The sequence below is a fragment of the Molossus molossus genome, unplaced genomic scaffold (genome assembly GCF_014108415.1).
Source record: "Molossus molossus isolate mMolMol1 unplaced genomic scaffold, mMolMol1.p scaffold_m16_p_17, whole genome shotgun sequence".
Classification (NCBI taxonomy): Eukaryota; Metazoa; Chordata; class Mammalia; order Chiroptera; family Molossidae; genus Molossus; species Molossus molossus.
The window spans coordinates 4754447-4778021 of record NW_023425352.1 but is presented as its reverse complement, the minus strand read 5'-3'; the positions used below and the strand labels follow the sequence as shown (position 1 = coordinate 4778021).

The window sequence follows — 23575 nt, the reverse complement described above, 5'->3', positions numbered from 1 at the left end:
TAGTGATAACAATGTAAATCCCTGATCTGGGCGGCTGTGCTGTCGTCCTATGGGAGGAAGTCCCTGTTTGGAGGAGACATACCCAGTACTGGGGAGGTGGCAGGGTGCAGATGTCAGCTCGCTATTCGAAGGCCAGGAAACATGTCTTTGTACCGTACTTGCCAGGAATGAAGAACAGCCTGAGGAGGGGCAGCGGGAAGCAGAGGGGAAGGAGCAGCCCTCGGGGCTGATTAGTTCAAGGGTAAGTGTCAGGAGAGAGAACTGTGCAGCGAACCTGAGGATGTAAGAACATAAAAATCCGCCCGGTCACAGCGCCAGCTGCCTGGAGAACCCACTGAAGGCTGCCTCCGCCCCACGGCACGCAGACACTCCCCAGGGGTGGAGGGTGGGCACCCTTTGGGGTAACGCACTTCTCACCTGCCAAGGGCAAGGCGCTCTGCTGGGCGGAAAGAGCAGGTTGCTGCTGCAGCCTGTGGTGCAAGGGGGACGTGGGGGGGGGCACTCACGAGGCGTGAACAAGGGCAGCAGTGACCGACATGCCGGAGACAGCAGCCCACGCTCACAGCAGCCACGCAAAGCACTCAGCCATCTGCCCGCAGGTAACAAACACATGACAACACCTAACGAAGGACACACACACACAAAGACCAAAATATTCTGTATGAGATGGGAGAATAAATACTGCAAAGTCATCCCCCGACACGAGCATTCCCCTACATCGACTTATGATTTCAATGGAACCCTAGCTAAAATAAAAACAGCAAAAAGAAAAAAGAAAAAGGTTAAGAAGCTGATTTTGAATTTCACGTGGAAATTCTAAAGAAGAGCTCGGATAATTCTTCAATGCACACTAACAGGGAAGCCTTGGCCCTGCTAGCTGGGTATAAAACCAGGAAGTAATGACAAAGACCAGACTTGATACACACACACTTGCAACTATGTTAACAGTGGCATTTCAAATCATTGGCGAGTAGCATCTACTCATGAAACCATGCAGAGAAAAGTGAAGTTGAGCTTTTACCCCCCTACCACTAACTATAAAAATCCCAGATGGATTAGTCATTGAAAAAAAAAATTTTAAGCAGAATTATAAAGGTATTAGCACATACAAACTACATAAAAATAGTTACGTTTATAATATCAAGGCAAAGAAGGACTTGCCAAGCAGAATATAAAACCCAAGAGCCATCAAAGAAATGACGGTTTTACTGCAGAACAATGAAATGTTTCTATATGATAAAACTAAACCCATGACTAAGCTATATCAAGAATTTTAACTTATGAAAAAAGTGCAATAGCCCAATAGAAAAACAAGCACAGGAAATGATCAGAAAGTTCCCTAGTAGAAATCCTCACAACCAGTGAGTATTTTCAGCCTAACTAGCAATTACAGAAATTCCAATTAAAAAAAACAAACAACAAAAAAACTAACCATGTTAAAGAAACAGATATTGGAGAAGGTTCTAGAAAATGGCTTATCTCAGAAAAGGTTGGTGGGATTGCAAATTGCAGAAGCATCTCCATCAAACTAAAATTTCGTACTGTTCATGCAGTAATTATGTCCCCAGGAACCTTGTCTATAGCCATGCAGCCCTGAGCTGTGTCAGTGTTTACTGCTGCTGCAGCATTGCTAATCGGGGACACTGGGAACAGCCTGCAGGTCACCGTGCGGGAACACCTGCACACGTCGGTACATTTATACCGTGGGATGTGACTCAACTGAAAAACACATAGCATGTGATCCACTCATGTTAAAAGCCAAAAGAAAGCATGCATAGGTCTCTATCAGAAAGACCACACAATGGGTCTTTTAAAAGCTACCCTGCAGAGGGAAAAAGACAGAAAAGGGGTCCTTTGTTTATTTTACTCCATCGGCTGGTTTTCGCTGCATGAAAATTTTCCGATGAGAATGTATTTGTGTATTAGGACACGTGAAAATAAGTTTTAAGCAGAGAAAATAATACAAAGTGAAAGATAACATATCTAGATATCTAGTGCTTGGTACATTTTATATTTATGTTCTATAATGCCGAGAAGATAGAAATTTAAATTAAAAACTGTAAAAGCAGTAAGGGCTGAGGCACCTAGGACCCGCCCTAAGTATGGCATTAGCTGGGAACTGTCGGGAGGCCGTGCAAAAGTACACACGCATCTAACGTCTGCCGTCACGATCACATTTTCCACCTGCACCACCCACTGCAGGAAAAGAAATTCTTCAGGCGCCTTCTCCGTGAAGGAATCTGCCCAGGAAACTAACATGCCATTCGCATCTGCACGCTTTTTTTATTTGCAAACTTGAGCGAATGAAACTAAGTAATAATAACGACACAATCATTGTTAGCAGAAGCACGCCCAGGAGAATCAGATGCATAGTAAATCCTGGCAGGCAAAACCCTCCCTCTTTGCGCACACACACATGCATGCACGCACACACATGCATGCACGTACACGCACACACATGCACGCGCATGCACACACACACACACAAACTGCAAACCCTGAAGGTGCAGGGCTGAAACTGGTGGGCCAGCTGACCCACACCCACGGGGATGGGGAGCGGTCTCTTGCCTGGCAAAGGTTACTTGAGCAGGACAAAGCCCAGAGAGAATATATCAGGGGAAACTGAGTCCTGAAAGCAAGCGGAGCTCAGGGATGTGAACCCACTTTGCCTCCTCTGCGGACCCTCATCAGCGGGTCTGAGAACATCCTGGCTGCCACTCTCGCCAATGCAGTGGCGTCCCTGCTGAGTCCCTACTTGTCACTGACTGAATCCTTTCTTCACCATCTTACTCGTTAAGTTGTGCAAATACCCCGAAGGCACAGTTTTCAATCCTCGAGTCCCGATAGCACGCACCGTAAATGCCGTTCCCGCACCTTGGAGGGGAGACCGATGAAGTGTGCGGATTCGGGAGAAAAGATATTGGCTCAGACGAGCAATTTGTTTTAACATGATTTCCCAACCAAGGTCATGTCTACCTCTCTTCTCTTACCTGTAGCTCAAAGTTGGCTTGATCCAGAAATTTTTTGTTCAGCATATCTGCATACTGATTAATCGCTCTCAGGAAGACTCTGAAAGATCAAGAGAAAATTACATAATTACACACTCAGGCTCTGGCACCTCGGAAGGTTTGGCATTTCAATTAGATCCAACCCGAGACTGTCTGGAAAGGGAACTCTGCCAGTCCTGCGAAAAGCGGCGAGGGTTTGCCCGTGAAAAACCCAGACAATTCTGTGCAGACCTTCTCCAAATTAATCAAGGAAATTTGCACACTCAAAATAAAAAAAAAAACAGACAAAAATAACGACGTCTGAAAGTAACTTATGAAAAGTATCACTAAAAAAACCCATTTTAAAAAGGTGCCAATTAAAGCCTTTTCTCAAGTCACAACGCCTTAATGTTACATTATTAAGCTGCTCTTTGCTCAGCTGGCTTCTGCAGGTTACGCACTGGAAAATGCTGTCACACACCGGCGTGGCGGTGTGTCTTATTTCGGTATCATTTGTCCTATGCTTCAAATGCCAATTCTGGTCACTGTTTACATAAAACTTTTAAAAACCTTTAATAGCTATGAAACTGCTTTAACAAGAACTTCAGCAAGAATACTGAATGACTCATCGAGAATGTACGATCTGAAGCACCCGGAGCAAAATACCACACACATCCACACCGTCACTTTGCTCTTTACGATGAGATGTGCCATTTGAACTCTCATAAATGACTCCGCGGCACCAAGCCCTTCACAAGCTGGTGCACTTAGACTTGTTTTATTCCTCCTGAAAGTGTGGGTGATAACAAAGCTCAGTCCAGATGCTTCTTTTTTAAGGGCCCCTCTCTGCGCCAAGGCGGGGGCACAAGGAATCAGCACGAGGTCGCAGATAGTCCAGCTCAGTACAGTTCCTCTAGAAAGCAGCCGCAGCACATAAGAGAAACCCAGCTTATTTACCAGGGACCCTGCTCTCTGATAACTCATCTCCTCTGTGACTCCTGCCCTCAGAGCTCGCTGTCCCTGGCCATCTCAAGCCACTAATGGCCAGTTAGCCAGGAGGAGGGAGAAAGGGAGTCTCAGCGGGGGCTCCATCACCCCCTCTCACCCCTCCCGGCCGCTGCACGCCCGTGTTCACGGAGTCTCTCTCGTGCTCACACTGTGTGCAGCTCTGCAGGTGGTGGAGCTTCGCAAACATCGTCTCATTAAGAAACCCAGCCGTGGGGTCCAGGGCCAAACGTGCGTGATGCATGGCCTGTGACGCATGGTTTGCTGTCTCCGTTGCTGAAGAAAACTGCAGACCAGCGGTTCTCAACCTTTCATGGGGGTCGCCTAAGACCATGGGAAAACACGTACTTCCGATGGTCTCAGGCACCGAGACCCCGCTCCTCTGGCCGCCTCCAGAAGGATCTACCCACATGCAGACACGCCCACAAACAAGAGGAACTGTATCAAAGTGTCCGGGCGTTAGGAAGGTGGAGAACATCTGCTTTGGATGGAGTTATCCGAATTCCTCTCAGGGGACGTTAAATGTAACCAGAACGGGGGAATTCGTGTTTTAAGTAACTATTAACCAAGGGACCTGGTGATCCTGGCTGTGTTCATTAACCAAGACTGGGCAGCAGCCTCCATTAGCCAGGGGAGGGTCAGATTCTTCAAGCATAGGATGCCCGGTGACATTCGAAAAGCAGCCCTTACTGCTGAATTTTATAATTTGGTGGGAAGAAGCTAAATACAGGGCAATTAGGGTATCCTGAAAAATGGACACAGCACCAGGACAAAACCACCACATTCAGGGTGAGTTTTGTATACACAGAACACCTGGTACCCTAACTAGCCTCCAGTCCTGGGCTGGGGTCGCCCCTGTCCCATGCAGTCCACAGAAGTGCAGGACGTGGGCTCAGGGGGAGACGGTCTGCCCTGCCCACCTGCCCCTGGGTAACTGCGTTCAGAGGGGCTTGCACTGACCCAGCAATCAGAAGCTCCCAAAAGATAGTGGGACAGGGCAACTTCCTGTCATCACGAGAGTGGGCTCTCACGCGACACAGAAACACTCGGTTTTTGGCCACACGTTTTTGTGCTTGGTTTTCCCTTCACTTGCAGAGCTTGGCTGTGTGCTCGAGTACCCGTGGGTCCTTGGGTGCACGGAGGAAGACCCCTCTGCAGCCCTCGGCGATACAAACGAGCTAACCAGAACGTGCATTATTAGTACAGGGTAATTATTTTGCCTCTCGATAGCATTCGACCAGTTGCAACGTGCTACTTCTAATTAAGCACGGGAACAATTTCAGCTAGTTAAATAAAGATAGTTCTCAAATGACTTTTTAAAAAAAAAAATAGGCCGCACTAGAATAATATCAACGCTGATCAAACACTTTTTAATGAACTGACCACAGAGCAGGAGCAGCGCCGAGAGATTCCGTAATTTAGTCACTATCAAGTTTTTTAAAAGCCGGGACGAAAACCACACAACACGGAACAGAGCTGTGCTCAGAAAACCGAAGGGAAGATCGAATAGGAACCAGTCACTGATGCAGCGGACCACGGTACACAGCACTGGCCCCAGGCGTCAAGCCCGGACCAGTCCACAGAACCACACGGCTCACGCAAAGCACACCCCGCGCTCCACTGGATGGGATCGCGAACTCGGAGATGCCCCAGGTCCCTCCGGCAGTAAATCAACGATCTAACTAGGCAAAAAGAAACCCAAACAGAGGTTTCTTTAGGTAAGAATATCCATTATCTGCTGTCATTCCTGAGTTAGTTCTAAGACACATCAAACTAGGGGGAAAAATAAGGAAACGCGTTAGAAGCTTTGTATACAATCCGCTTTTAGTCACAGGAATATGAAAATGACCCCACGCTCAGGCAAGTGATGGGTGGCAGGGTGCCTCACTGCTCTGAAACGAAGGGTCAGGCTTGGTGGACACGGCTCAACATCCCATCCTTTCTGTTGGGAGGTGGTGAGAGCCAGGGTGGGATGCAAGGGGCTGGCTGCTGCTCCCTGGTGGCCCTGTCTGTGCTGAGCACTGTTGGAGTTGGTTTCAAAGGCAGGGGAGCCCTCCAGACTCCTCCCAAATGGTCCTGTCTGCTGATTCTCCCACATGCCTGCATATCCCGTCAGCACCTGGCACATCGCGTGTGCTCACCAGGTGTTAGTCACAGGAATGAACAAATGCATGGATGGGTGGGTAGGTGAGTAGATGGATAGCAGGATGGATGAATAGATGAATAGATGGATGGATGGATGGACGGATGGACGGATGGACGGATGGATAAATAAATGAATTGATGGATAGATGAATGGGTGGATGAATGGATGAATAAATGAACGATGGATGGATGCATAAATGGCTGGCTGGCTGGCTAGCTGGGTGAATGGATGGATAGATGGATGGATAGATGGGTGAATGGATGGATAGGTGGATGGATATATGGGTGAATGGATGGATGATGGATGGATGGAGAGATGGATGGAGAGATGGGTGAATGGATGGATAGGTGGATGGATATATGGGTGAATGGATGGATGATGAATGGATGGATGGATGAATGGATGGATAGATGGGTGAATGGATGGATGATGGATGATGGATGAATGGATAAATGGATGGATGGATAGATGGATGGATGGAGAGATGGATGGAGAGATGGGTGAATGGATGGATAGGTGGATGGATATATGGGTGAATGGATGGATGATGAATGGATGGATGGATGAATGGATGGATAGATGGGTGAATGGATGGATGATGGATGAATGGATGATGGATGAATGGATAAATGGATGAATGGATGGATGGATGGATGGATGGAAAAATGGGTGAATGGATGGATGATGGATGAATGGATAAATGGATGAATGGATAGATGGATGGATGGATGGATGGATGGATGAACAGACGAGGGATGAGTAAATGAGAGATGGATGAGCTGGCCCAGAAGACTAGGCCCTGATGCAAATCTGAGGGCTCAGAGAGGCTAGAACATTTGGTAGCCCTTGGCTCTCCCTGGAGTCCTTGCATTTCGAGTAGATTTTCCACTGTGAAGTTCTGTTCTTTTGAAGTTCTTGTTAACAAAATTTCTCATTAAGCACTTGGCATTTATGGCTGGGCACTAACACCTACATCTCCTCTCCATCCCCAGAGGTCGTCCCCTCACTCCCCAACCCACCTCTGGAGCTAGTTCCTTGAAGGCAGAAACCTTGTCTTTTGTCCATCAGAATCCCCCAAACATCTGAAGGCGCCCCTTGCTACTGTGCATGTTCTGAAAGGTTCTGATCCAGGAACCTCCGCGTGAAAACCATACTAACATCGCTCAGAACCAGCGCGGTGTCCGGGGCCTCCTGCCTGCCAAACAAAATGAACACAAACAAGCAAGCACCCCCTGAGCCTGCTCTGGTGGGGAGAGAGGACCCTGCCCTTGGCCATCGAGGTCTTCTTCATTCTCTGCCCTCGATGTGACTGCACAGCAGCATCAGGACACAATCAACAGAGGTCACACGTCACGTTCGTACGTTCCTGAGCACAGGAGACCGGCTGCGTGCAGGAGCCGGAGAAGGTGCAGGTAGAGAACCGGGAACAGTACACGCAGATGCTCTGGCACCCGGCCAGAAAAGTGAGGGACTCGCAGAGAAGATCCATCACTCTGTGAGCCAAGCTCCAACGTCTTCTCCCAGCCAGGAGACTCGGGCAATTTCTACAGAACAAGGCTAATGGCGGGGGCATTACATGCTCTCGGGGAGGCTGTCCCACTTGGTCAAAATAATTCAGGAAAGGGCTAAGTCCATACTTAACAGAGTTCTTTTCAATTATGTTTCACCTATGAAAGGATTTATTTATAATCTAAAAATCTGATGCATTTAGAAGATAAAACCAAATAAATAATGTAGAGAGAACCACAGGCAAGTTACGTCATCCCGAAAAGATCTAAGAAGCCTGAAGGTCCAGAGCCCCGTGTCTAAGATATGAAATTATTCGAAGCAGGTGGCTGCAAACTATTTCTGATGCTTCCTGCAAAGAATGACCTCGTTCTCCTCTTGGTGATTGATTCCTGTCTCCGGGACGTCAAAGTATCATCTTCATCAGTCCCCCCCTTACCCACTTGAAATCATTTGGGTCCAGCCCTGGCTGGTGTGGCTCAGTTGGCTGGAGCGTCTTCCTGTGCACTAAAGGGTTGTGGGTTCGATTCCCAGTCAGGGCACATACTCGGGTCGTGGGTGTGACCCTCAGTCAGGGCGTGTGTGGAGGCAACGGATAGAAGTTTCTCTCTCACACGGAGGTTTCTCTCTCTCTCTCCCCCTCTCCCTTCCCCTCTGTCTATAAAATCATTTAAAATTTTTTTAAAATAATAACTTGGGTCCAATGTGAGATAGAGTTCATTCCCAAAGCTCATACAATTAAAAACAGACTCCAAGCTGGGATATATTCCTGATCTCCTTCTTCTCTACCTGGACATTTAACCATGTGAGCTCCCGCTAGGAGCAAAATGCTATACAGTAATGCCCGTTGGTGCAAATATGAGTTTAATTGTCTACACACACAGACACACACACACACTCATGCAGTCTTAATCCAATTATGTCTCGTATCTATCATCTATCTAGCTATCTGTCAATTATCTATCAGCACTTCATATCCACGTAATCATTTAGCTACAGGACCTTCCAAAGTTACCTACGTTATTGAGATTCTCATATTATCAACCAAGACATGAAAACTGTGTGGCCTCTCAGCTCCCTCGAACTGTGATTTAAAGGGTGTTTAGTGTTTTTGTTTTTATTTTTTAATTTGGAGATTAAAGGTAAGAAAGAGACAGTGTCACATAATACAAAGTCATTTCAACACAACGCGCTCTGCTGACCCTTGACGCAATGTTAAGTAGCATTTGCAGGACGAGAAGCTTCCCTATGAATTCCACACTTTTGCAAGCCTTTAGGAGACAGGCTGGGTGTGGGGGGAGGCTCTGCCTGTGGGGCACCAAGCCCTTCACCCGGGCACCGTACAGAGGCGGCCCCACCAGCCTGGCCTCTGGGCCTGCACCCCCACTGTCTCGCACAAAAAGGACTGTGAAGGCTACGGGGGAGACCGTCCCCCAAATCCGCCTTTTGGAAAGCAGTGTGTGCAGAACAATACTCATTGCACTGTCCTAAATAACGATCTGTTCATTGAGTCAAAGGGACTTAGCCAGTGAGGTCATCAGGAAGCATTTAACTATGAGAAGCTCCTGGCACAGTGACAGTCACTAAAAGGACCTGCCTCCGATGCAGCCGCGGGCGTTTCTAGTATCTCGCTTACGCTGCCTTTGCTGCCCATAAGCCTGGCGGAGGAGGGGCCTCAGTACTGCAGGGAGACAGCCAGCAAGGCCTTGAACTTCCACAGCGTTCAAAGCCCCATTTCTCAACGGGTGAAGCTGGGTTGTGCTGTTTCCCCTAAACTTCACTTAAAGTTACATAATTGCATTGTACGGTTCTATTCGAGGGCATTTTAAGACCTCTGGCATTAAAACAAGGGTTGCTTGGGGGGGGGGGGGATGAATCTTTCAGTAAAATGTTCTGCCCAAAGTGGGTGGAAAAGAGGAAACAAATTGAAAGCGACACATTCTCTCCCCGCAGAACAGCGAGCCAAGGAATCGCAGCTGGAGGTTTGCCTTGAAGTGATTTCCGCATCTTTCAGGAATTGCCGGGAAGGAGAAGCAGCTGCAGGTGACCTGACGGACGAGGTGCAGAGATGTCCCTCCGGTCAGGCGGGAAGGAGCGGTGTTGAAGGCTTTCCTTCGGCTGATCGGTCTTCGGGTCCCCCACACCTGGCCGAGCGGCTCTTTGTCAAGAGCAGGAGGGACCCCAAGACAAAAGCGGGGAAGGAGCAGCAAAGCCAAGGGCTTCAACTGCCGTTGTCCCCGCAGCGCAGAGGTGTCTCCTTTCCCAGATCCCGCTTCCTTCTCAAGTCACTAGGCTCAACATCCGTCCCAGTCTGAACTCACGTCCGAAGTCCTCTGAGCCTCCCCGCTGGCCAGCCCTGGCGGAAGCAGGCTCGGTATGTGGGAACCCCGAGAATTCCTGGGGAGCCTGCCCTGGCCAGGAACGGGTCATCCTGGCTCTGGGGTGTCCCGAGCACAGATCCCCGGGTCGACTACTAGCTGATTCCGCCCAATCAGCGCTGTGGCCAGTGCGGCACCGCAGGCTGAGGGCAAGAACTCCGGAGAGTGATGAGAGGGGGCCACAGTCCTCTTTCCTCCCCGCGTGGCTGGCCCTCGCTCTGCCGCAGATCCGGGCACCCCGCATGCTCCCTGCACCGCTGTGACGTCACAGAGCTCCCCGCGTGGCTGGCCCTCGCTCTGCCGCAGATCCGGGCACCCCGCGTGCTCCCCACACTGCTGTGACATCACAGAGCTCCCCGCGTGGCTGGCCCTCCCTCGCCCTGCCGCAGATCTGGGCACCCCGCCGTGCTCCCCACACTGCTGTGACGTCACAGAGCTCCCCGTGTGGCTGGCCCTCGCTCTGCCGCAGATCCGGGCACCCCGCGTGCTCCCCACACTGCTGTGACGTCACAGAGCTCCCCACGTGCCTGGGCCTCGCTCTGCCGCAGATCCGGGCACCCTGCGTGCTCCCCGCACTGCTGTGACGTCATAGAGCTCGTGCTAATTCATGCTCACCAGCTTGTGGGCATGAATCACCAAACAGCTGACAAATAAGAAACAAGCTCAGAGGTGCTGTGACGTCACAGAGCTCCCCGCGTGGCTGGCCCTCGCTCTGCCGCAGATCCGGACACCCCGCGTGCTCCCCACACTGCTGTGACGTCACAGAGCTCCCCGCGTGGCTGGCCCTCGCTCTGCCGCAGATCCGGGCACCCCGCATGCTCCCCGCACTGCTGTGACGTCATAGAGCTCGTGCTGGTTCACGCTCACCAGCTTGCGGGCACGAACCACCGAACAGCTGACAAATAAGAAACAAGCTCAGAGGTGCACACTCAGGTTCCTGGGAGGGCAGAGCAGCCTTGGTCCAAGGCCACTGTCTCCCTCAGGAAGCCAGTCAGTGTGGTCAGCACGACCCAAGTAAGTGGCCGCCACGGCCGCTTCTAAGTCCTATGGAGGAGTTCCCCACGCGTCCAGCAGGAGGCGGCCTGAGACCCGGGTCCCCTCACTGGGCACCAACAGCTACCACCCAGGATGGTTTCCTCCCTCCCCCTTCCGAAGCCCCTCCCACACGATCATTGTGATGAACAGACTTTATTTTCAAAGAGGTTTCAGGTTTGCAACAAAAGTGGAGACTTCCATATTCCCTGGCCACCACTGCTGTTTACTGCTCCGTACATGTACCTTTGCCAGGACATTGGGTGTCGCGATCATACGGTATACAGCCTTTTCAGATGGGCCCATGTTATCTTGTCTTCCCAGTTCATTTTTGCCAGATGAAGACCCTTAACATTTAAGGCTCTTGATAGCAAAGTCGTAAAACACGTTCTCTCGTCAGACTCTTTCCTGAGTCATGTCGGCCTGCCGTACGGAGCTCACGGGTCACGCGTAGCGTTGGGACCCCGGAGCCGCTGAGGTCCGGGATGCCTCTCTGGATTGGGGCGGCCACTCTGCTCTGAGGCCTCGGTCTTCACCTACTTAGAATGGGCCATTAACACCAACCGCACTCTCTTAACTTATAAACTCACTGTCTTAACCATTTTTTTAAATTTTTATGAGAGGAGAAAGGGAGAGAGAGATAGAAACATTGGTGTCAGAGAGAAACATCAATCGAATGCCTCCTGCACGCCCCCCACTGGGGATCAAGCCCACAACCCAGGCATGTGCCCTGACGGGGAATCGAACCGGGACTTCTCAGTCCATCGGAAAACACTCCATCCACTGAGCCACCCCGGCCAGGCTGCCCTAACCATTGTAAGTGTGCAGTCCTGTGAATTAAGTATATTCACACTGCTGTGTGACCACCACATCCGTCTCCAGAATGCCTGTCATCCCGAAAACCTGAGGCTCAGTGCCCACGGAACAGCAACTTCCCATGGTCCCCACCCCAGGCCTGGTCACTACCATCCTACTTCCTATTTCTGGAAGTCTGACTATTCCAGGTACCTCGGAAAGATGGACTCATACACCATTTGTCCTTTTGTGACTGGTTTATTTCACTTATTCATCTGTGCTGTAGCAGGTGTCAGAGTGTCCTTCCTTTTCAAGACGGATTATACGTATGGACCTCGTTTGTTTATCCACTGATGGGCACCCGGGTTGCTCCCACCCTCTGGCTATGGAGCGTGCTGTCGGTATGAGCAGGTGCAAATATCTCTGGTTAATTTTCACCCCCTTTTAAGGATGAACAACTAATACTATCTATGAGAAAGCATCTAAAATGTATCTCTGGTCCGTTCCCAGCAGGGCGGCTCCCCCCTCACAGGGGTGTGACTTGGCTCTGACCCGGACTTCAGCTCTGACGGCTGCAAGATGCTGCCACGCTGTGACGTGCGCACGAGTCCCCGTCCCGCCCGGGAACCTCGGCGAGGGCCCCACAGGCGGTGTTCCCCAGCGGCCCCACGGGAGAGGCAGTCTCCAGTGTCTGAATTCCAACACGGACCCGCTCCTTTAAGAGGCCCACAGATGGCAAACAGGAGATGACAGGCAGATGACAAGTCTCCCGAGAGACGTGGCTGGTGCTCGGTTGTCAGCTGCACTGAAGTGGGTGACTTCCGCTCGGCCCACCCTTCTGTCGCCTCAGGTCCAGGGAATGAAGGCGCCAGAAGCGGATTTCTCTTCCCACCAGGGTCTCCTCTGAGCCGACTTCTCGTCCATGGCCTTGGGAACAGCTTCGTCTCCCTGCTGTCTTGATCCTGTGACAACACACAGCCAAGCTGGGAAGAGTCCAAGGACCCCGCCCGGCTCCTCAAGAGTCAAGAACCAGCGTTTCAGGGGCAGCTGCTGTCGTGGTTCTTCCCACCTCGGCTGCGACGTGTGCCCCGGGGGCAGGCCCGGGGCTCCTGAGCACGCGGCGGACTCCAGAGGCCACCCAGCAGTGGACGCTGGACACCGGCTGGGACGTGACCTGCGCGGCAGGAGAAGCGCAGGCTCCTGTTCGTCACACGTGAGACGGGGGCTGGCACTGCCCAGGTAGCTCCTGCGTGGGCTGGAGCTCGGGTCCACGCTCACCCCGTCTCTACCACAGACCAGCGCGGCACCGAGGATCCGCGGCTGACCGCTTGCCCCGGGGACCCAGCTACCTGGCGCGGAGCAGATAAGAAGCCATGTGACTGCCCGTCCTCCTCCCCGACCTACGGCTCGCTGGCCACACGGAGGGGAGAAGGTGGAGGCTGCCGCCCGGACCAGGCACCCCCACAGACTAAACGAAGCGGCGTGGTGGCACCCCGTAGTCCCTGCACGGGTGACATTTGGTTTTGGAAGACACAGCAGGGAAATGAGAGTGTTAACGGCCTGCCTTTGCGGGCCCCCCTGGCTGAACGGAAATCCGCGGCCTGGCTCCAGCGTGGACGCGTCCGTGGGGAGGGGGTGCACAGGAAGGAGCGCGGGCCAGACCCGCGTCTGCAGACGCCCTGGAGACCTCAGCCGACTGGAGTGGCAGAGTCAAGGCGGGGTCACGTCCCCCGCTTTCCCCGGACACATGTTCTGTGCCAGAGGACGCAGCGGCCACACAGCCCCCAGTTCTGGGGTGTGTCCCACTGGGGGTGCGGCTGGGTTAACTCCAGGTTATGGGAAAGCCCTCAGCCTTCTCCCCTTGACCTCCGAGTGGACACAGCACAGGGGGGAGAGGCTCGGAGAGAGGAGGCGGGTGGAGGAGGCAGCACGTTCTCCCTGTGGGAAGAGACTGGGGTTCACCGTCCCTCTGTGTACGTGCTGGGCTGGGGTATTCTTTAGGATTCGTGGGGCTCTGACATGGGATGACTCTGGAGGTCCCGGGACTTGTGAAACAGCCCGTGACAGGCACAAGGGGAGCCCCAGGCCAGCGCTCTACCACGAGGCTGCTCTCTGTTCACAGAGGGTCCAGGGGACCCAGGAGCTCCGGGGAGAGCCGAGCGGGTGGGAGGAGGAACACGGGTCTCCACTCTGCAGGCTGAGTCACCCCACGAGCCTGAAGTGAGAACCGGTGTTAAAGTGACAACTGCCATGAGATAAATGTTTATGAAGCTCCGTTTACGACAAAATCCACAAGTCACAGTCAATCAAAAAGGTGCAGCGGTCTGTGCCCATGCTTCCCAAGGCTACAGGCAGACACCAGAAGAATCCGGCCCCTTCCTGGCCCAGGGTGGGGGGAGGGAAGCCAGCCGAGGACGGGAAAGTCCAGTCCTTGGAGGATGGACAGAGGCGAGGGCAAGGGGGGAGGAGGAGACCACAGGGCCTCCTGTGGGCTGGGCCCGAGGCTGACTAGTCTCCACACCAGCCACACTGAGGGCCCAGTAAGTATTTCCAGAACAAACGAACACCCAAACCGATGGTGTGAGACAGGACTTGCCGTCTGATCACCACTGTGGCTCCGGTCCCTTCACCGCTGATCCCAGGTCCAGGTTTGGGGCTCGTCACCCTCCGGTACACCTGCTGCTCGGTCCCTCTGCCTTGGACCCCTTTCTCAGGTGCTGTCTGGCTTGCAGCCCCCACCCCCATTCCCCAGCTCTGACCTCGTTCCGGGGCCTTCATCCGGCCCACGCTGTCCGATCTGATGCTATCCGACCTGACGTGCGCCCAGCCACGTGGCCGCGCAGGAGGGAGCCCAGGGCGACTCGTTCTACTTACACAACTGCTCTGTGTCTGCACCGGCCCCTGCGTGTCGGCCGCCCCAGCCAGCCAGCCAGCCTTCTGGAAAGGCTCAAAATAGATCTTTTTTTTTTTTTTTGAACTAACTCCACATCTGCCTCGGCTCTTCCTGCCAGATCCCTTCGCTCTCTCTTTGTAAAATGACCCCTTTATTTCTTCCACGCTCTTCTCCTCATCGTGCGTCTGCGCTGGAGGTGGGGAGCCAAGGTGCGAGAGTCGGCAAAGCCAGGCCCCGGGCCTTCTGCTGAGTCGCTGCCCCCGGACGGAGAGGAGGAAGGAAGCAGTGGGGACTGTGGGCACGGGCCAGGTGCAGCGGGGGCTCCCGTGGCCTGCCAGGTATGAGCGACAACGGGTCCACCTGGTGAGCGGATTTAGGGTGAAAGAGGATCCGAGACACATGGCCAAGGGCCGGTGTCCTGACTCCCCTTCACTGGGAGCCCGTGGGCTGCGCGCTGTGAGCGACCCTGAGGACGCGGACGGCAGACCAGGGAGCAGAGCCCGGCGTCAGTCTGCTTCAGAGCCATGTTCCTGAGATGCAGTTAGTGAGCAACGCTGCCCAGACACACGGCCATGCGGTGCTCGCCTCTGGACGGCCTGGTGCTGAAGCCCAAAGGCCACCTCGGCCACCTCTCACCTGACTGGGACTTCAGGGAACCAGGCACCGCGGGGCCGAAGGGACAGGAATTCAGCATTTCCCTGTTCGGCCTAGACAGTCACGTTCACCAACACAACCGCCCCATTCCCCCCACTTCTCCAGTTGCACCCCCCGAGCGCAGCGACATGGCAGTAGGCATCGACTTCGCTGTTAAGGGGAGACAAGTGGGTGATCACGGGCTAATGACTGTCTACCTTCTTAATGCTAAGTGACTTACTACCCACAAACACACGCGAAAGTGCTCCGGGAAGCTCCCACCAGCCGCACAAGCGCACGCGAAGCTTCTTAATTGAAAATATAATCTGTATTGCGGAGATTAAAATATATTGGATTCATTTTGCCTCTATTCTTCCCCATTGTCCCACATACATTTTCTTTATGCTACACAATCAAATTAGTTCCCCTGCTACGGAAATTATTTCCACACAATAAAACAATTTTATGGTGAAGCTATGACTGAATGTCCTATTTAAAGGAAAAGCAAACCAGGGGTGGAATCGGTTTCCTGACTGATGCGATCACTGCGCCGGGTGCTCCTGGCCATCTCTGCCGGGTTCTCTGTTTTGATTCCTCCGTTCTCTGTTCTTCCCCTTAGTCGTCCTTCGGGAGGGTGCAGTGTTGGGTGGCCGGGAGGGGGCAGGTAGGATATGAGGTTGCTTCAGCACCCCGGTCCCTGGCCAAGAGCAGCAGAGCCCTCTGGGTAATCTCTAGACCTCTGTCATATTTTTTCCATAACACTTATTAGTTGCTGATGTTATATGCTCAAGTTATATGTCTGCTGGGTTCTCGTCCGAGCCTGCCCCCGAGGAGAAGTCCCACTCCAGGAAGACAGGGGAGTCATCAGTCTGACTCAGCACTGTACTGTGGGCCAGCGTGTACTCTGCTCCTACACGATGCGATGACGCACCATGAACTTGCAGGGTGAGCACAGCGTGAGGCTCACTGGCCTTCTGGTGCTTCCCGTGCGCAGGGCCTTTGCACAGCCCTCCCTCCCTGGAGGGCGGCCTCTTCCTGCCTGGGCACACCAGTTAGCTCCTTCCAATGTCTCAGCTCCCGGCCTTCCCAGCCACACGAGTCCTCAAACATGCTCCTCTAGAACCCTGTACCTCTGCGGCCACGTGCTTGGATGGCGTTTGTCGTCGTAGGTTCACTCCTTTGGTAGTTTGGGTGATGTCCAGTAATGCCCACTGTCCACGTCCTAGACTCTCAACTCTATGACAGCAGGGTCCCCATCTGCTCTGGCTCTCATGTATCCCCAGAACCTATGCTCTGTGTGACCTTCAGTAGGCACCCAATGAACACCTGCACAGACTGGGGCTTAGACACAGACGCTCGTCCCCGTGCGATGCTAGAGGCCAGACATCCCAGATCACGGTGTGGGCAGGGCCGGTCCCCCGAGGCCTGCTTGCGGACGGTCCCCTTCTCTCCGAGTCTTCACAGGGCCTTCCCTCTGCGCCTGCCTGTGTCCTAATCTCCTTACAAGGGGACCAGTCATATAGGGTTAGAGTTGACACTAATAACCTCGTTTTAACTTTAACTGTCCATGTGAAGGCCTTATCTCCAAACGTAGTCCCGTTATAAGGGATTAGGGATTGGGACTTCAACGTGAATTTGGGGGGGGATACATATTCAGCTCAGCACGGGTTCATTCCGAGGGTGCGTTCTCATTTATTTGGAACAGTCCGCAGGACAGGTCTCCCAAGATGCACCTCTCTGGACATTTGGTGTTAATTCTTTTCCTTGCCGACACCCCATGCCGCCTCACCCCAATCCTCTCTCACGGAGGAGGGGACGCCTTCCACTGTGCAGCTGCGTAAGCCATTGGCATGAGAAAGGGAGAGCGAGCTGGTCCAGCCAAACCCTCAGAGCAGGGGGGCACTCGCGTCTCCGCGGGCACTGCTCACACGCAGCCGTGCCACCGCTCACGACCTGCCCACAAAGCAGGGCCCAGCTCCTTCATCTCCGAATCCCCACCGCACAGAGAAGACACACATGCTCTCTGAACCCAGCCCACCCCCCAGGGCGTCTGTGCTCAGGAGCGCTAGTGCCCACGAGCCCTGTGCCAGCCCGAGCAGTGGGGAGCCACAGCCCCTGCCTGGAGGAATGTGGAGAGACCCCGAAAACCGGCCTCCCCTGGACGTGCGCCTGTGGCCCAGCTGCCTGCGCCCCTGGAGGGAGGGAGTGTTCGTCACGAGACTCCTGGTTTCCAGTGAGGTGGACGCCAGAACGCACGAGGCTCTGCTGCACACACCCCGGTCTGCAAAACGCCTCGGAGGGGCAGCGCTCCGGGGCCACGGGGCGTCCCAATAACTCACAGCAGAACAGAACCCGTTTCTAACGGAAGCTGCGGACGTCGTCTGGGACTTTCCCCAACACCGACGTGATGCCCAGCTCGGAGCCAGCAGTGCGGCTGACTCCCGGCTCATCCAGAGCCTCCTCAAGGAGCCGGTGCTCACGTCCGGGGGGCTGCTGGCTCTACTCTTTTGTCCCCCCCCCTTTCTCCAGCGTGCAGTCGGGGAATAATCTATGAAACCCCTCTGACACACACACGCACACGCACGCACAGTTCCACCTGCCCCAAAGGGTCCAGGCCAACAGAAAGCATTTCTAGGGCCTGTCCTTTCTTGTTTTCAGGTTGCACTAAAAATAGACATCGTTTCGATAAGCCAGGTCCCTGGGGGAAGCTCATGTCATGAGCAGGCTCATCAGCTGAAGTGTAAAAACAGGTGCATGTAAGATGCTCCGGAGGAGGGAGCAGCATTTCCAGCCTCCGTGTTCGTGGGCTGAAAAGTCATTTCCTCTGATGGCCGCAGAGCCCCAAACCACCGCCACATAAAATCAGTTCCACACGAAACCTCTTCCCGGAACAAATCGATGGCATACATCAGAGAGAGCTGCTATGCAGAAGTCTTACACACACCCAGACCAGATGCAAACACACAAACTCACGCCTCACCAGATGGGATGCGCACCAGGAGCCCCAGCCATCGCCAGCAGGGCCCTGGGTTCCAGAGAAAGTGCCTCTGTCCATTGCTGAGACGGGGGCTTGGCAGTGCATCCACAAAAGAAATGGGGGGGGGGATTGGGGGGTGGTTACGGCAGGTGGGACAGGACAGTAGTGGCGTGTGGACCGGATGGAGGAAGGATGTGGACGGGGAACGAGGAACCTTCCCACAGGACTTCATCGTACGGAACACGTCCCTCATTGGTAACCCTCCGAAAGGTTATGGGAGGCTCCCAGCTAACCCACAACAGTATCGAGTACGGACAAGAACCAGTGTTAGCAAGGATGTAGAAAACCCCGAACTTCTGTGCACCGTCGATGGGGATGCAAAATGGCACAGAACCCGTGCAAATCTGTACCGCGGCTCCTCGAAGACCTGACGCTAGAATGACTGGATGATCCAGCAGTCCCACCCTGGGTACGTAGCCACAAGAATCGAAAGCCGGGTCTTAAACAGATTTTGTACACTCATTCTTACAGCAGCCTTCTTCACAATAGCCCAAAGGCAGAAGCAACCCAAGTGGTCCTCCCTGGCAAAAACGGTTAAACAAAATGTGGTCTGTCCACACAAAGGAATATTACTCAGCCTTGAAAACGGAAGGGACTTCTGACACAGACACCCTCAGGCATGAACTTTCAGGACATTATACTCAGGGAAACAGGCCAGGCACAAAAGACACCTGTGTGATTCTACCTACACGAGGTTATCTGGAATCGTCCAACTCCCAGAGACAGAAAGGAGGTCTGTGGTGGCCAGGACCAGGGCGCTGGGGGGTATAAAATGGGGAGTCCGTGATTGACGGGTACAGAATTTCAGTTTTGCGAGATGACGACCATGCGTGTGAATGTACTTCCCACCGGTGACCGGTACCCTAAAAATGTCTCAGGTGACAAAGTTTATGTTATGGGTATTTTCAGTTAAAATATACAAAACCAGCCAGCACTCTCGGACACAGGCGGGGCTCGACACGTGGTTTTGTGATTCCCGGCAGCCGGGTTTTGGTGCGGCACCAGGCAGGACATCACTGCTGGTCTCCGGGCCCCTTTCCCAGGCGCGGGACTAGCAGGCTGATGGACCCTTTCTCGGGCGGTAAACCGGGGACGGCCTCCGGGCTGTGGGTGCCAGGAATGAATGCTGGCAGAAATGGCACGAGGTCAGCTGCCATCCGAGGACGCCACGCTGCAGGCCAGGCCCCAGAATCAGAGAGAACACCGGGGCCAGGCCCCCTGGGAGAGAACCGGGAGGGTCAGTGAGTCTGGGACCCGCCACATGAAAGGCAGGGCCCATCTTCCTGTCTTCACTGAGGCTGACAGGGGGCATGATGGGCCTCGTTGAAGAGACACAGAAAACCCCTCCCTGTGGAGGGCGGGTGAGCGTGAGGACAGGGTGCTGGGTGGGGTGGGCGTGCGGAGGGCACTCGGAGCCAGTGGTGGCCAAGGCGGGCCCTCTGGAAAGGACACCTGCACCCGTCTGCGATCCGCAGGGACGGATCAGAACCTCGCCCCTCGAAGGCAGGCCCCGGGAAGAACTCCTTGGGAAGCAGGCTCCAGGCTCTTCCGGGGCCTCTGGACATCACGCTGCCTTCCACGAAGCGCTCCAAGACCGTGGTGTGGGCAAGAAAGTGTGGCGTGCACCGGGGCACCGTGGTGTGGGCAAGAAAGCGTGGCGTGCACCGGGGTACCGTGGTGTGGGCAAGAAAGTGTGGCGTGCACCGGGGTACCGTGGTGTGGGCAAGAAAGCGTGGCGTGCACCGGGGCACCGTGGTGTGGGCAAGAAAGCGTGGTGTGCACCGGGGTACCGTGGTGTGGGCAAGAAAGCGTGGCGTGCACCGGGGTACCGTGGTGTGGGCAAGAAAGCGTGGCGTGCACCGGGGTACCGTGGTGTGGGCAAGAAAGCGTGGCGTGCACCGGGGTACCGTGGTGTGGGCAAGAAAGTGTGGCGTGCACCGGGGTACCGTGGTGTGGGCAAGAAAGCACGGCGTGCACCGGGGCACCGTGGTGTGGGCAAGAAAGCGTGGCGTGCACCGGGGTACCGTGGTGTGGGCAAGAAAGCGTGGCGTGCACCGGGGCACCGTGGTGTGGGCAAGAAAGCACGGCGTGCACCGGGGTACCGTGGTGTGGGCAAGACAGCGTGGCGTGCCCCGGGGTAGCGTGGTGTGGGCAAGACAGTGCGGCGTGCCCCGGGGTACCGTGGTGTGGGCAAGACAGCGTGGCGTGCACCGGGGCACCGTGGTGTGGACAAGAAAGCACTGTGTGCCCCGGGGTACCGTGGTGTGGGCAAGAAAGCACGGTGTGCACCGGGGTACTGTGGTGTGGGCAAGAAAGCACTGTGTGCCCCGGGGTACTGTGCTGTGGGCAAGAAAGCACTGTGTGCACCGGGGTACTGTGGTGTGGGCAAGAAAGCGCGGCGTGCACCGGGGTAGTGTGGTGTGGGCAAGAAAGCGCGGCGTGCACCGGGGTACTGTGGTGTGGGCAAGAAAGCGCGGTGTGCTCCGGGGTGCTTGTCCCCCGAGCCAACGCGATGCGCATCCACCGCGGTCAAAAGTTCTGTGTCCGAAAGAGATTATTCGATCCTCCGAAGAAGTGTGAGGGCCAAGCTTGACCTGAGCTTAACAACGGGGCCTGCCGGTAGCCCACCCGTCTCGGATGTCTTCTGTCCTCGGCTTGGGTTGTCTTTCTCTTCTCCCCTCGCCACCTAGTGAGACACGCAGGGGATGGCTCGCCTCCTGGTTCCAGGCATTGAAACACTGTGGCCATGTGCTCCTGCAGCAGCTGCAGTTCATCCCCTTACAGCTCATGACAGCTGAGGCATTACAGTCTCTAATCACCGGCTGACCCTCGCCCACTCCAGGCCGCTCCTGTGGCTTTGAAAATCCAGCGCGAGGAATCTGTCTTGATGGCCACCTCGGGGCTGCGAGCAAAGCGATTTGCAGAACGTTCTGACGAGGACGGGCTGTGCACCCTCTGCTCTGTACACATTGCTACCTCTCTTCGACGACGCTTACAGAACACACAGTGTAAGTAACAAAGAGGTCGTGGCGTTTCCGCGATACAGTCAGAAAAGTTGTTCCTTCCCATACAGCCGGCACCCTCGACGCTCTCTTCTCGAAACCCGTCCTTCCGCCGCCTCGGCCCTCAGCCACCGAAGGGGACCTTCAGACCGCTCCCCTTCAGGGCCCAGAGTTATCTGCTTCTGACATTAGGAAGGCGGGACAAGGGGGGTGTGGGGTACGACATGCAACAAGCTCCCATTCAGAGAAAACCCCCAGGTCTAGTTCCTGGTTTTCATTACCAGCAGAGCCTCGAGAAAGCCTGCAGACCACGGTGGTCCCCTGACCGAGCAGGTAAAACGCGCGGGAAATGCTTCCACGCTGTGAGTCATCCCACTGATGAAAAGCCACGAGCACTGAACGCTGAGCACATCCTCCGTGAAGCCGGCCCCGACGAGCCCCGGAAACGGAGAAACGTGGTTGGAGCTGTGTGACCCGGAGCACGGGGTGGGTAATACCCGAGGGATGAAGCAGAGAGCGGGCCCCGCATCGGGGTCACCGGCCCCAGGAATGAGGGGCAGGAGGCAGGGTCCCCCACTGAGAGGCGCTGTCCCAGCACACAGACCACGTCCCGGCAGGATCTACAACACCCGCAGGGATCAACAAGGCAAACGCAGCCACACGCCGCTGCCAGGCCAGGAGAGAAAGTCAATGGACACCGGAGTTTCCAGACCATGAAGCCATCATCACCGGATCAGGAAACCGTCTGAGACCCCCTAGGGAGCTACTAGACACAGCCGCCTGGGCCACCAGCAAGTCGACCTGACACCCACCCACCTCTCCAGGGATCTCCTCCTGGTTCGAAAGGTAAGTGGACCAGCCCCGCAGGCGGATCCGGGCCTGGCCTCCCCCACACAGGGCCTCAGCTTCCGGGCCGTGGTGACACCAGGGGAATAAGAGGAGATAAGGGGCCCTGTGAGAGGGGGGCTCCCAGGAAGAGACCCTAGGTAGCAAGAGACAAAAGAGAGAGAGAGCCCGACAGCAGAATGTCCCAGCGACGGTGGCGCTTGTACCCATGACGTGTGCAGACACTCAGAGTGCGGGTGGAGCATGAAGCCTCTAAATGCAGGCCTGGGAGACCCAGGCGGTGGGCCAGGGATCCGCACAGTCCAGGGCTCAGAGCCGGGCCACCTTGGGAGGGGACAGCACGGGAGAGCAGGACTCCTGTGCCGGGGGCCTCAGAGATGCCTGGTTTCCACGTCTGCCCCAGGCCCGGGGAAAGAGCCACGGCTGTGCACGGGGCCAGGCCCCCTGAGGAGCTGGCAGGGAAACACATTTGTCTCCCGACCGGGTACCGAGGGCTGCGACACACATGCATGGACGCGAGAATCCCCTCTGAGGGTGCGGTGTCCACTCCTGGAGCCCGGCTGAGATGGAAGGCATCTCGGAGGGGATGAGGCTGGGCGGGCAGGGTGGACGGGCCCCCAGAGAAAGTGCAGGTCCTGGAAGGTACAGTGGACAACGTGGCAATGCCTCCTGGGCTGGGACCTCACTGCCCAGATGAGGGCCGAAGGAGGAAGGCATTTCACCCGTCTTCATGAAACGGCAAAGATGTCGACACGGGAGATTAAACATCCAAACAAGCGAAGACAGGCGGGAAGAGTAAGGGCCAGTCGATGTGGCTTGCGCAGCCCCGGGGCCTTGCTCACCCGTCGCGGCCTCTCAGAGTAACACGCTGGAGAGTGACCTATGACACTGCCGAATCCACATCACAAAGACTGCAATGACAACACCTGCTTAAAAGGGGGTGTTACTTTGAATTCGGAGACAGTTCCCAAATTACTGTCAGTGCATCTTCTCAATTATGGCTAATTTAACGGCTATGCTTTGCATGTACTACATGTAAAGACATATTTTTCTAATTCTTATCCAGAGAGAGATTATGGTGTAATTCCTTTTAAGAAATCAAGACGTTCAGATTCACAAACTTCGATTTTAATGCCCCCATTGCTTTGCTTTAGATTTAATTTTGTAACAGCTGAAAACCTAGCAGAGAGATACATTTAAAAGCCCCCCAAACAGTTATCCAAGCTTCCTGTAACGTAGTCAGTACGAATCAACAAAGCACACATCCCCGATAAATTCCTAAGACCATGAAATGCCAAAGTCAGAGACAGCAGGC

General features: G+C 54.5%; 1 protein-coding gene across 1 annotated transcript in view; it reads right to left on the bottom strand.

Moving 5' to 3' along the window:
- DOCK1 (dedicator of cytokinesis 1) overlaps positions 1-23575 on the bottom strand; it is a 423011-nt gene that overhangs the window by 79217 nt on the left and 320219 nt on the right. Inside the window, exon 30 of the mRNA XM_036264869.1 lies at positions 2991-3069. Within this exon, the coding sequence (XP_036120762.1) occupies positions 2991-3069 (79 nt within the window). The remainder of the gene's footprint in view (positions 1-2990; positions 3070-23575) is intronic.